General features: G+C 39.1%; 1 protein-coding gene across 1 annotated transcript in view; it reads right to left on the bottom strand.

Moving 5' to 3' along the window:
- The window catches only part of LCP2 (lymphocyte cytosolic protein 2), a 228,824-nt gene that overhangs the window by 24,377 nt on the left and 189,822 nt on the right, over window positions 1-14,625 (bottom strand). Inside the window, exons 11-13 of the mRNA XM_053719585.1 lie at window positions 3,339-3,364; window positions 3,022-3,041; window positions 2,864-2,947 (exon numbers count right to left, since the gene is read on the bottom strand). Of these exons, the coding sequence (XP_053575560.1) occupies window positions 2,864-2,947; window positions 3,022-3,041; window positions 3,339-3,364 (130 nt within the window). The remainder of the gene's footprint in view (window positions 1-2,863; window positions 2,948-3,021; window positions 3,042-3,338; window positions 3,365-14,625) is intronic.

Here is a 14,625-nt window from a genome sequence, read left to right as displayed (position 1 = left end):
TTGCCCTCTCTCTCCCCCCCTCTATTTTGCTCTCTCTCTCTCTCTCTCTCCCCTCTTTTACTCTCTCTCCTCTATTTTGCTCTCCGACCCCCTTTTGCCCTCTCTCTCTCCCCTCTATTTTGCTCTCTCTCTCCCCCCTCTATTTTGCTTTCTCTCCTCTCTTTTGCTCTCAATCCCCCTCTTTTGATCTCTCTCCTCTCTCTTTTGCTCTCCCCCCTCTTTTGCTCTCTCTCCCCCTCTCTTTTGCACTCTCTCATGGCCACGCCCACCCTGCCAGTCACACCCACTCCCACCGGCCTGCTCCCACCCGGCCACACCCCAACCACTGCCACTCCCACCCCCACCACGCCCCAGCCACTGCCACCCCGTCTGGCCCGCCTACCGTTCTCACGGCGGGCAGCAGAACATGTGTGTTTGTCTAAGGCCAGGTGTGCTTGTCCTCTCTCTACCCCCTATCTTTTGCCCTCTCTCTCTCACCCCTCTCTTTATATATATATATATATATATATATATATATATATATATATATATATATATATATATATATATATATATATATACATACATATACATTTTTAGACATTTATATGTATGTATCTTTATATTAAAGCCTTCTGCTTGCCTTTTTTTCTCAAACACCTGGATCTCATATCTTTGAGCCTTTATAACTTTTTGTGCAATTTTTTAAAATCATTTTTATTAAATGGTGTTATTATGAGTGTAACTGTATTGGGTAATGTATTTTTGATGTGTTTTGTGACACTTAAGTTTTTTCTAGCGTAAATCGCGATTGCATTCACGCGTTCGCATTTACTTTCAATTTGTAATATGGGCGCAATATAACTTGCATGCAAAGGAGCACACAAAACACAATATCACTCTTGCGCAAACAATAGCGTGTCACTCGTAATGTGGCCCATTGCGAGATATACAACCTCATCCATGTATCTTAGTATAAGCAAGTCAGAGCTGAGACTGTTGAGAATGGTTCATACTTAAAAATGTACCCCTGAAACATACTAATTAGCATTTTAATTTAAATTACATTACCCCCAGTTTGTCACCAGGTAACTTATTTAGTGAATACAAACCGTCTTTTTTTCCCAGGGATTAAGGGCCAGATTCTCTAAAGCTCTCTGGACAGGTGAGATTCTCTAAAAAGATTTGTCAGTGATACAAGGTCCTACATGGAATTTTCTAAAGGCAATTTTTACCTTAAAGGGACAGTCTACACCAGAATTGTTATTGTTTAAAAATATAGGTAACGCCTTTACTACTCATTCCCCAGCCTTGCACAACCAACATTTTTATATTATTATACTTTATAACCTTTAAACCTCTACATTTCTGCATGTTTCTAAGCCACTAAAGACAGCCTCTTATCACATGCTATTTTATTTGCTTTTCACAACAGGAGACTGCTAGTTCATGTGAGACATATAGATAACATTGTGCTAACACCCGTGGTTTGTTGCAGACATTGCACTAATTGGATAAAATGCAAGTTAATAGATAATACATAAATAAAAAGTCATGTGATTAGGGGGCTGTCAGAAAAGGCTTAGTTACAAGGTAACCACAGAGGTAAAAAGTGTATTAATATAACTATGTTGGTTTTGTAAAACTGGGGAATGGGTAATAAAGGCATTATCTATCTTTTTAAACAATAAACATTTTGGAACAGACTGTCCCTTTAATTGCTCTGTATGTAGCTAAGGTGCTGAATGTAAAAGATAGATCCTTGCAATAAACTGAGCATTTAAAAATAAAAAAATGTGTATTGAGTGCATAGTATTTTTATATAATACTGTAATGCCCAGCTGCTACTGAGAATGTGCAAAAGATTTCAGTCAATGAGGCCAATTTAACAAAGGTCTTGTGGACCTGATCCGACAGTGTGGATCAGGTCCGCAAGACTTCGCTGAATGCGGAGAGCAATACGCTCTCCATATTCAGTAATGCACCAGCAGCTCACAAGAGCTGCTGGTGCAACGCCGTCCCCTGCAGACTCGCGGCCAATGGGCCGCCAGCAGGGGGGGTCAGTCAATCCTATCGTACTTGATCGGGTTGAATTGTGGCGATTCCTGTCCGCCTCATCAGAGCAGGCGGACAGGGTTATGGAGCAGCGGTCTTTAGACCGCTGCTTCATAACTGCTGTTTCTGGTGAGTCTGAAGACTCGCCAGAAACGCTGCCCTTCAAGCTCCATTCGGAGCTTGATAGATAGGCCTCTATAAGTATGAGTCTGGGATTGGCGGATGGTAGTCACATGGTACAGGGGGCTAGCAAATAGAAGTACAGATTGAAATTTGTCAGAAAACATTGAAATTTGTCAGAAAACATTTAAAATTCAGAATACATCCTATTGCATTGTCTTTGTATTATGCACATGTTGGTTATGCAATTCTGTTTAATATTTCTTTAAGTAGGCTAAAATGATACTGAAAGATTTGCCATAGTACTGGGCATATTCCCAAATCATGATACACCTGTAGATCTCACTGTTTTATTTCACCAAATGAAAACTGTTGGTTTCATGTGCTTAATACACTGATAGAAAAATATATATATATATGCACAGCTAGAAGCAAATTCAAGGTACTCTGAAAACAACATAATTTGATTTGTATAGGCTTGAAATAAATGTTGAACCCTATCTATGGTAGGCAGCTCCCTGGGAACATCCATCGTTAACCATATTTTTTATAGAAATATTTGCTTTTAAAATTGCTTATGCCCAGTAGAGAGAGTTTATAATATGTCTCACTGGAGATCCCTACATTCTTCTCCACGGCATTAATTATCACATAATATATATATATATATATATATTTATAATCATATGTAAATATGCTTTTTGTTTACCTTGGATTTGGCGATTTTCTTCCAACCTCTGAGCTCATTGGTTCTCTCGGTACAGGAGGTTTTATTGGCATTTCTGGAAATGGTCTAAAATGAATACACACATTACTAAGCATTTAATGCAGCTTTTTGTTTTGTGACTCTAGCACTCAGTTTCTTACCTATTTGGTAACGTGGTTGCCTGTAAGAAAAAAAAGGTGAAAATATATTTTCGTATTAAAAAATCTTAAATTCCATCAGCAGATATGTATCCTTTCTATGGCAATTTTACTTTTACATTATGTAACAAAAAAACAAAATTAACAAAAATTATAATTCCTTAGCTTGAAAATAAAACAAGGTAGTTTTGGGCTACCAGCCTTTAATTAACCAACACACTTGTGTTCTCTGATTGCTAAAATAATTTGTTCAAGAAAAATTGCTTCATGGTATCTGTTCTATTTTATTGCTATATACATAAGTGTGAAATATGTTTTACCTTCATTACAGGTAAAGGTTTCGTCCCTAAAAAGAGAATACAATTATTTACATTACAGTAAAGTCAAATCGGTTGGCACTTAATAACTACTAATAATAATAAAACTAACATACAAAAACATTGTGTTCTTATATATCAATACACTCAACAAGTAAACAAACGTTATTACACATGGATTATTTTACCTGAATGGTTGAAAAACACTTTAATAAGAACATTGATAAAGCACCAAAAGTATAATTTAAATCACGTTACACTATTTTCTACAGAAGGAATACTAATGTACCATCTAATGGCTACTTAACCCATTGTGGGAGAGTGCTACATTTAATTCAAATGACATGATCGGGCACAGTGCAGTGCCCACTAGGCCCCAGGGCAAAGGCTGAGACAGGGCCCCCGTTTTAACAGAGCCCTTTCTGGCATTTTGAAATCAGCAGAAGCTTTGCCATCAGACACATAAAAGCAAGAGATGCTGCCTCTCTGTGATTGTGAGTAATTATTCCCCCTTGGTTAGTCCACACCAGAAGATATGCACTTGTGCAGCCATTTCTGTACAGCTAAACTGTAATGGACAGCTTGAAAACCCTGCCACTATATTTGTAAAGGGGGAGTTTGTGCCCCACTAGGCCTCCCTTTAGCAAAACCAATAATGATTTTAGGGCAAGATGGACCTGTAAAGGTGCAGATCCAGACTCAATTAAGACCTCTGTAGTTACACCCCTGCAAAGGTACATGCATGCATACATACAGATACTCATTTAAAGTATTTAATTAAAAGCAGGAAGGAAAGGACAGAGGAGGAAGCCAATTGTTTAATGAGCTTAATGAAGATATGTTTTAAGGTTTTATGTAAGGGAAGATTCATTTAAAGTCAAATGTAACTCTTTGATTTAGAGAAGAATACTGTAGCATTAATTTTCCTGTGTAAAGGACAAAACTATGTGATGACACTGTGATGATGTCACAGCAATGCATAGGTGTCCAGAGGCACTTCTTCATTGCATGTCAGTTGTGTTGGACACCTGGAAGCTTGTTTCTAATGGAAAGGATAGTGATGTCGCGAATTGTTCGCCTCGGCGGGCGAACATATGCGATGTTCGATCCGCCCCCTATTCATCATCATTGAGTAAACTTTGACCCTGTACCTCACAGTCAAATTACACATTACAGCCAATCAGCAGCAGACCCTCCCTCCCAGACCCTCCCACCTCCTGGACAGCATCCATTTTAGATTCATTTGGAAGCTGCATTCTTAGTGAGAGGAGGGACAGTGTAGCTGCTGCTGATTTCATAGGGAAATCGATAGCTAGGCTAGTGTATTCAGTGTCCACTACAGTCCTGAAGGACTCATCTGATCTCTGCTGTAAGGACAGCACCCCAAAAAGCCCTTTTTAGGGCTAGAACATCAGTCTGCTTTTTTTTTTTTCCCTGTGTAATCTAATTGCAGTTGCCTGCCTGCCAGCGTGTGTTAAGGTCACAGCGTATACTGTGCCCACTTGCCCAGTGCCACCACTCATATCTGGTGTAACAGTAGTGTACATTTAAAAAAATAAAAAACTTTTTTGACTGTGAAATAATAGCAGACAGCTGCCAGTACCCAAGATGGCCGCCAATAAGGCAGATGGGGAGTGTTAGAGAGCTGTTTTGGGGGTGATCAGGGAGGTTGGGGGCTAAGGGGGGATGCTACACCACAGCATATGTAAATATGCTTAAAAAAATTACAAAAAATTTAAAAACCTTTTATTTTAGTACTGGCAGACTTTCTGCCAGTACTTAAGATGGCGGGGACAATTGTGGGGTGGGGGAGGAAAGGGAGCTGTTTGGGAGGGATCAGGGGGTCTGATGTGTCAGGTGGGAGGCTGATCTCTACACTAAAGCTAAAATTAACCCTGCAAGCTCCCTACAAACTACCTAATTAACCCCTTCACTGCTAGCCATAATACACGTGTGATGCGCAGCAGCATTTAGCGGCCTTCTAATTACCAGAAAGCAACGCCAAAGTCATATATGTCTGCTATTTCTGAACAAAGGGGATACCAGAGAAGCATTTACAACCATTTGTGCCAGAATTGCACAAGCTGTTTGTAAATAATTTCAGTGAGAAACCTAAAATTGCGAAAAAATTTAAGTTTTTTTAAAATTTGATCGCATTTGGCGGGGAAATGGTGGTATGAAATATACCAAAATGGGCCTAGATCAATACTTTGGGTTGTCTACTACACTACACTTAAGCTAAAATTAACTCTACAAGCTGCCTACATGCTCCCTAATTAACCCCTTCACTGCTGGGCATAAAACAAGTGTGGTGCGCAGTGGCATTTAGCAGCCTTCTAATTACCAAAAAGCAACGCCAAAGACATATACGTCTGCTATAATGGCATGTCTGGCACACAGTGTTGGGGCAAGGGTCCATCTGACCACTGATACCTGGTCTGCAAATCATGGTCAGGGCAGGTATATCACCTACACTGAGCACTGTGAAGCGGGCGTAACCCTTACACGTAACCCTTACACTACCTGATCGATACAACATCATACCTGATGTTTTAAAGCACGTTATTCCAAACAATTTAGGAATGTTAGGTGATTTATGCCCTTTATGGATTAAAACCAGACTCTGCATCAACTATGTAATTTTCCATGGGAGTTTTGCCATGGATCCCCCTTCGGCATGCTACAGTCCAGGTGTTAGTGCCCTTGAAACAACTTTTCCATCACTATTGTGGCCAGAAAGAGTCCCTGTGGGTTTTTAAAATTCGCCTGCCTATTGAAGTCTATGGCGGTTCGCCGGTTCGCAAACTTTTGTGGAAGTTCAAGTTCTCCGTTCACGAACCCAATTTTTAGGTTCGCGACATCACTAGGAAAGGAGTGTTTCACCCAATGTATTAGTTGGATGGAGCATAGTATCTTCAAAGAGCCTCTATCTTCTAAAAACAACATACACCACAAACACAAAATACCACTCATATGACTGAGGGGGTTACACTCTTTCAATTCAGGAATCACATTTATTTCTAGATAGCAGATGCTTTTCATAGGAATTGAAATTACATCTTCTTGATGCCTTTTGAAGTTGAGATGTATATACAATTTTCGGTTTTAAAATATAATTCTTACTGCATTGAATTTACACTCTTTGTGTAAATATTGAGAGAGAGATACAAGTGTCAAAAGGAGTAATTGGGAAAAATCATGAAGGAAAGGTTGCATGAACATTACAGAAGGTGCCAAATCCATGGTTAGTTTATAGAGTTATATTTATTTTGGGATGCTTCATGCCCCCTATTGGTAATCTAAGTGTCCTGCAGATCTCAAATTGCAGACTTAACTTTACTTTTTGTTAAACTTTATTTTTCTTCAATTCAAATTTAGAAAGGTTACAGATAAAATTATCTCAGTGGTTAGTTAAGGCAGGAATGGGCAACTGGATGACTTGGCCAATGTGGCCCTCTGTATTATTTGTTGTCCCCTCCAGGAAAAAGGAATGTGTGCCATTGTTTTTTTTTCATTGAGTGATATTCAAAACATTACAGGCGTTCTTTTCACAATCTTTGACAATAGCATTACAGTTTTTACATCATCAATCAAATAAAGTATAGGGAAAAACAAAACAATAAGGGAATAAAAGAAACTTTGGATAAAGGAAGTGAACCTACATTCATGTGTGATACAAAGAGAAATAACAAATAGTGAAACCTCTTCATCTTTAACTCCATATAGCTAACGCAAATATTGCAATGTTCTTCTAACAGACCTACTTTACTATGTTGGGCATATTTCCTGTATGTTTCTACCTTTATTAGCTCAAGGGGTTGTTTTACCTATTGGTATTCTTAGTATTGTGTGATATAGTATATTCTTCCCACAAAAAGAGATAGACAAGTAGTCGTCAAGTCTTTTGGAGATAACAAAATGATACTTTTCTAGTAATATTGTAGAGGATACTACTTCTCTCCACCTTTCTATGGTGGGGGGTCTAGTTTGCTTCCAATTCTGGGGTATTAACCTTTTTGCACTATTAACCATGAGATATAGTAGCTGAAGTCTAAGTTTGCAATGGACCTTAGGGAATTTATTAAATAGGAGTACAACTGGGTCAAATGGCAGTGCGATTCCTATGACCTTTTTAATTTCAGCTATGATGTTGGCCCAAAATGGGGTCATGAAGGGACACTGCCACCATATATGTATAAAAGTGCCTGGGTTCCCACATTCTCTCCAGCATTCCGATGTTGTATTCTTGAATATCGTGGATAGTCTAAATGGTGTGAAATACCACCTACATTGAAGTTTAATATTCATCTCCTGTATTTGCAGAGGAAGAGTATATGTTCATGTTTTGAAATATTTGCACCCATTCCTCATGTGTAGGGTGAGTCTGCAGTTCCTCATCCCACTTACTTGTATAAGTTGGTAGCTTCCTAGAGTGATGTTGCAAGAGTAGTTTATATGTTAAGAATAATGTGCCTTTTTTAGAAGAGCTCATGTGGCAAAGAGTTTCAAAGGCCGTGGGAGGCTGGAGTATATTGTCTTTGTCTACATGATTACCAATGTAATGTGTGAGTTGATGGTATCTAAACCATTGACAAAATATCCCCCCATAACAGTCCAACAGCTCCACCCTGGGCTTTATTTTCTTGTTTTGTAAAACATCATAGCATTTGGGTATATTAGATAAGGTGGTGGAAGGATTTGTAATTGGGACCAATGGTATTGGTAAGCTTGGGTTATTGGCCAGGGGGGTCAGTGGTGAAGTACCTGAGGAAATGTTCGGGATCTTTGTAAGGTGTTTATCCCATATTTTATATGTCTCTAAAGTCATTTTGGAAGTATTCTGTCCTAACTGTCGATTTTTGGGGAGAAGCCAGCAGCTCCCTCCTAGTTGCAATACACCAGCCAGAGTGTGTTCTAGTGCAACCCACTTCTTGTGTGAAGAGTGTCTGCACCAATCTACTATCCGAGTGAGAAAAATGGCCCATCTGTAATATTTTAACTGCGGTACACCTAGACCGCCATTGTCTCTTGTGCGGTACATAGTAGACCTAGCTATCCTTTGTCTTTTATTTTGCCAGATGAATGTATTGATAATTTTTTGTAATGCATATAGCTGGGATTCTGAGATGTTTATAGGGATAGTCTGAAAAATATAAAATATCTTTGGTAATATGGCCATCTTAACCACATTTATCCTACCTATCCAGGACAGAGTTTTGTTTTGCCAGGAGCATAGTTCCTGTTGAATATTTAAGTGTAAGGAGATGGTGGGGGGTTGTGGAAAGGTATACTCCTAGATATTTTGTAGAGATTTTTTGGTATTTGAATTCATGGGTCCTCTCTATATTGTCAATTTCAACTTGAAAGAGATCTAAACTTAGAAATTCAGGTTTACTTGCATTCACTTTAAAATTGGAGTGTGTTCCGTATAATATTAGTTCCTCCATAAGAAATTCAATTGAGCTAATTGGGGTTGACAAAGTTAAGAATACATCATCAGCATCAGAATATATTCATCAGAATATATTCCCTAGGGCCTATTTGGATACCTTCAATTTTGACATTTTGTCTGATTCTAGTGGCTAGGACTTTCATTGCCAACACAAACAGCAAGGGTGAGAGCAGGCACCCCTGTCCCTGTGCCATTCAGTATCAGGATTGAGGGAGATAAGTCATTATTTAATGCAATTTTAGCACTAGGTCGGCTGTAAAGGGCAAATATGTTTTCTATAAATATGGTGGGGAAACCGAATTGTATGAGTGTCTGCCTAAGGAATGTCCAATCTAGCCGATCAAATGCTTTTTCCGCATCCATTGACGCGAATACAGATTGAATCTGGTGTGAGGACGCATATTCTAATAATGTGATTATTTTTGTAGTGTTGTCCCGGGCCTCTCGACCCGGTGTAAATCCAGCTTGGTTTATGTTGATCAGGGATGGGAGGATTTTATTCAGGCGATGTGCCAGTATTTTTGCGTAGATCTTGACTTCTATATTTAATAGTGAAATTGGTCTGAAATTAGATGGGCTATCTGGGGGTTTACCCGGTTTGGGTAAAACCGTTATATGTGCTTCTAACATAGTTGCTGGGAAAGTGACCTCAAGGGACGTAAGGTTAAACATATGCAGCAAGTGAGGGAGGAGAATTAGTTGAAAAGCTTAATAATATCTGGCCGTAAGGCCATCCGGGCCTGGACATTTCCCTGCATTTAACAGTTTTATAGCGGCGGCTATCTCTGAGGGGGTTATTGGAGAACTTATATCTGTGATTTGTTCATCAGTGAGTTTAGGGAGCTTACAAGTGTGAAGGTAGTCCGATAGGGTAGTGTCATCTGTATCCCTATTTTTCTGTGGGTTAATGTTATACAGCATAGAGTAATATTCATGAAATTGCTGTAATATCTCAGGGGTGGTCCTAACCCTTGTATTATTAGGTAGTTTAATGTCATGTATATATGATTTCATTTTTTTTCTTTTTAAGAGCCAAAAGTTTGCCTGCTTTATTTCCTTCATAGAAATAAAGTTGTTTAGTTTTCATGTGTGATTTTTGATGCTCAATTGACAAGAAGTCATTAAGTTGGTTACGAAGAGACAACATCAATTAGAATTTGGGAATTTGAGGGGTCTTGTTTATGGGCATATTCAGCTTGGGCTAGTTTAGAGGATAATGTATTATACAGTTGTCTAGCTATTTTCTGTGTGTGGGATTTAAGCTTGATGAGTTCTCCCCTAATGGTACATTTATGTGCTTCCCAGAGTATATAGGGGTCTGTGACTGAGTTTGTATTTATTTCAAAATATTCAATCAGAGATTTAGTTAATTTTTCTAAATTCATGGAATTACTTAAGAGGGAGTTATCTCCAGGTGCTTGAAGTATGATACGTGTCTGGCCATTTAAATCTCACCTCTACAGCCGAATGATCAGACCAAGAGCTCGGTGCAATATTACTTGTAGTTATCAAAGAAAGACCCTCTTGATTTGTTAGTACACAGTCTATCCTGCAATAGGATAGGTTAGGATGAGAAAAAAAGGTATAATGCCTCTTGTCTTGGTTTATAAATCTCTATACATTGTACAGATTGTGATCTTTGAGAGCCCTCCAGAGGAAATTTGTGGTCTTTTAAAGATCATAGTTTTTGGGTTAGATGTATCTAATTTTGGTTCTAGTGGAAAATTAAAATCTCCTCTCAAGAACACTGTGCCTTGTGACAAGTCTAAGTACCTGCAAAATAATTAATTAAAAAATGGCAATTGTTGTGAGTTTGGGGCATAAGCATTCAGGAACGATACCTCCTACCATATAATAGTCCTGATATCCCAACATATCTGCCATCTGTGTCCCTATCAAGTTTTTGAAGTGTAAATGGTATTGTCTTCCTTATAAGTATGCTAACCCCTCGTTTCTTGACTCCTGCTGAGCTATGGTAGTGCTGAGTGTATTGTGCCCAAAAATATGGGGGTTCTTTATGCTTTTAAAAATGGTTCTCCTGTAAAAAAAGAATATCTGCTCCTCATTTAGCTAGGTCAGATAGTGCTTTATATCATTTGCTAGGAGAGTTAAACCCCTTGACATTTTGGGTAGTTAAAGTTATTCTACAGGCTTCTGAATCCATACTGTGTGGGTAAGAATGTGGTTCCGTATACTGTCTGTTTGTGTGGAGCAAATAGAAAACCATGAATGTAACCAAACATAACAATAAACACTAATACAATAAAAACAATCCAACATAACAGAGCCAGGTAACCATGACCTGTAGTGACGCTGAGGGCGGGCACAGCCATAAGGGCCATCTCCACCCTCCTCACCACTATTCTGAAGAAAAGAAAATGTTTTAAAGGGATGAGTGATGGCAACATTATTTAAATTATATAAAATGATATGGTATTGGGGACCATTTTTAAGTAGTAACTTGAATTATGAAAGACAAGAAAAAACATAACAGTCAACAGATCCCAAGCAATGAGCTAGAACGGCATTTTTACAATAATTAAATGTATCAAAACATTGTAACAAACCCAGTCTATGCCCTGAGGAGGATAGGAAAACTCTAGTATTATCCTGGGATTTAACGTCCAATTCTTGACCTCGGAGATCTGGGTTGCAATATTCTTTGGGTTTTAGGGTCCTGGGCATGAACATGTTGTGATGGGGAAGTCCTCTTCTGTTGATTGCTCACTGTCCTCCATTTTTGAAAGGCATCTGAGGATCCTTGGTCCTGCAGAGGTAGTGCCCCCTCCGTCAGTTGGGGTATTGTAGGTGCCTCTAAATTTAGAGCCTTTCAAAAGGCTCCAATATCTGAGACATCTTTACAGATTTGTCTTTTATCCTCATGGATTACCAGAAGTTGGGTTGGAAAGCCCCATCAGTAAGGAATCCTTTTGAGGTGGAGGAGTTGTGTCAGAGGGCTAAATTCCCGCCTTTGTTGGAGGGTCCTCTAGGAGAGGTCTGCAAAGAATTGAAGGACCATGCCTCTAAATCTTATTGGTTGATTCTTTCTGGAGAGGCCTAAGATTTCTTCCTTGTCCCTAAAGTTTTTAAATTTAATAATTATGTCCCTGGGGGGTGCTGAGGCTGGTGGTTTTGGGCGCAAAGCCCTATGGGCCCTATCCCAGGGGATAATTTCTGAGGATTTGTCACCTTTCAAATGAGTGAACAAGGCTGGTAGATAAGTGGGAAAGTCTTTAGGCAAAACAGACTCAGGGATCCCATGAATGCGTAAATTTTCCTCCTGCTCCTGTTTTCCAAGCCGTCCACCTTGTCATACAGCATTTCCATAGAGTGTTGCTGGGCATCATAACATAGCTGTAGTTGATTGAATTCTTCTTTCATGGAATCATTGCTCTTCTCCAGTGCTTCCACCCGAAAGCCTAATGCATGTACCTCTTGCTTAAGATCTGCCAATTCTTCTCAGACACATGCACGGACAATATCAGCTATATCTTGCTTAGATAGGAGGGAGGAAATTATATCTGCTGGGACTTATATTAATTCTTGTGCATCATGTTCTGGTTCCAATGATGAAGCTGTCTGAGTGGAGGTTGCCCCTGGCGATGCAGTATCATTGTGTACTGCCTGTTCTGCTGCGCTAAAGTAAGATGTGACTGATTGATTCTTACTTGGCTGAGGCCTATTAGACCTGTCCTGTCTGGGCTTTTGTTTTGATGCCATTTTAAATATATAGAATGAAGTTTAAGTCCAGTACACAGAAAATATCAAGCTGTATGCCTCCTAAGATGTATTTGGCTGTCTTTGCTTCTCTGTTCAATTTAGCCTTTAATGTCTCTAGCACCCTGTTGGTTTAGCTGTAGTAACTGAGGTTCTAGTGTCAAGTCTGTTTGCTGGTTCAGATCTTGCTGAAATTGGTGCACAGTAGTTCCCTCCCGCTTATGGCCTCTATATATATTTAATGTGGTAAGGATGTCCCAGGCCTGCACCCCTTACGATATAAGTATATGCCTGAATGGTGTGTTTTATTTTCCCACCATTCTGGAATCTATTCCTTAATCTGTGATATCAGTATTTTGGGCAGCTGACACCTGAAGCGTTTCTCTCAGACCCCTATAGTTCTCAATAATCTTAGCTGCAACTACGCAGTCTAAAGTGGCTGCTGAAAACGGGAGTAGAGATTCCCACTGTGACTCTCACCGTTGACTGTGTGAGGCTGTAAGGACTCAGTAGCCTTAGTGTGGCTTCCCGGTGATGTGTATTGTTCCCCTCAAAGCCCACTGCTCAGCAGGTTTTAGATGCGGTCAGGCCTCACAGGGGAACTGTGGTAATTGCGGTGACGGCTCGTAGCTGCTTCAATTCCACTCGCTGCTATCAGAGGTGATCCCTGGCTTCCTAATGTGGTAATCCTTCCTGTCTGTGCTGGTTAGTGCTGTTCGGTCCCCTTATTGTTAAAAATTATTGCTGTGCCATCAACGGAGCTCGGAATCACGCCACCATCTTGGTTGCGCCCGGCTCCGCCCCTCCTGTGCCATTGTTTTATTTTAAAAAGAAACAAAATGGGTTTGGGGACTTCTGGAGAGTGGGCAAACATGCTAACCACAACTCAAAAGAGCCCTAGAGGGAAAACAGAAGATAGAGGGTAACATGAAACCTTACTAAAATCTGGCCCTGTGTCATTATACTTTCTAAGGAACTATGGGTTGAATCACAATCCTTCAGAAAAGTTTTTTTTTCCCCCCCCAAAAAATTCACCATTAAAGTCTATGGAGATTTTTGAAGATAAACAATTTGATAAGCTCTTCTAAAGTATTGTCATTGACCCTTATATTATTATTATTTATTTATTTTTTTAAAATATTTTTTATTGAGGTTCTCATTGCAGCATACAGACAAATATCATCAGCAAGTTATTAAACATAACACAACAATTTACAGGATACATCCAGAATGAATATGCAAGGACTACACCTGTCCCTATGAAAACTATTTCATTTAGTGCAAGGACACATCAAATGCTTCGATATATATGTACAAACAAATCTGTTGCTGTGCAAAGACGTTTAAATATTAGAAAGATGAACCTCGTGTTTTCACATTTTTCTTTGCTTTGAAATTATATAACTAGAAACTCAGAAATATGATATAAAGATCGCATTACAAGTAGATATATATATAAATTTAAGTTTGTTGAATAGTACAAGCACACATTTTTCAAAGAATCCAGCATGGGCATATACAATACAACAATATTCGCTAATATTTGGATACGTTCTATCATACATGAGATGTTTAGAAAAGTATATAAAGCCTAAGAAGACATACATAATAACTTTAAATCCACCCGCATACATGCCAATATGAAAATCATCTGCATAAGCTCATGAAAATGTGTGGAATCCTTATATACATAAAGGAAAAAGAGAATAAGGTAATATAGACCTGCAACAGTGCCTAAAGTTATAAGGGTACATAACAGTAAAACAAAGGGAACAGAAAAGAAAATATATGCCTGCTTATAAGGGAATAAAACTATTGATAGGTTGGCAAAGGAAGACTTACAAGAGACTAGAGGCCATATTCAATTCAATAATGTTCAGGATCCGTCTCCACCCAGGGCCCTTGGGTTAGCGCCAGACACCCCGAAAACAAAAAATGAAAGAAGAAATGGCAAATAGCGAGGTCCCACTTTCAAAGATCCGGAATCTCCTTGTAAAAATTGACATACATCTGGATAGTATAGATCCTGTTCCCGGAGTATTTTCCCCAACATTACTAAAATATTAGCATATCATCTATTGGCACTGCAACAGATCCCCTTCTAGTAGAGAATCATAACAG

Source organism: Bombina bombina, chromosome 6, assembly GCF_027579735.1.
Source record: "Bombina bombina isolate aBomBom1 chromosome 6, aBomBom1.pri, whole genome shotgun sequence".
Classification (NCBI taxonomy): Eukaryota; Metazoa; Chordata; class Amphibia; order Anura; family Bombinatoridae; genus Bombina; species Bombina bombina.
Note: the sequence above shows the minus strand (reverse complement) of the source record. Positions and strands in the feature narration are given on the sequence as shown.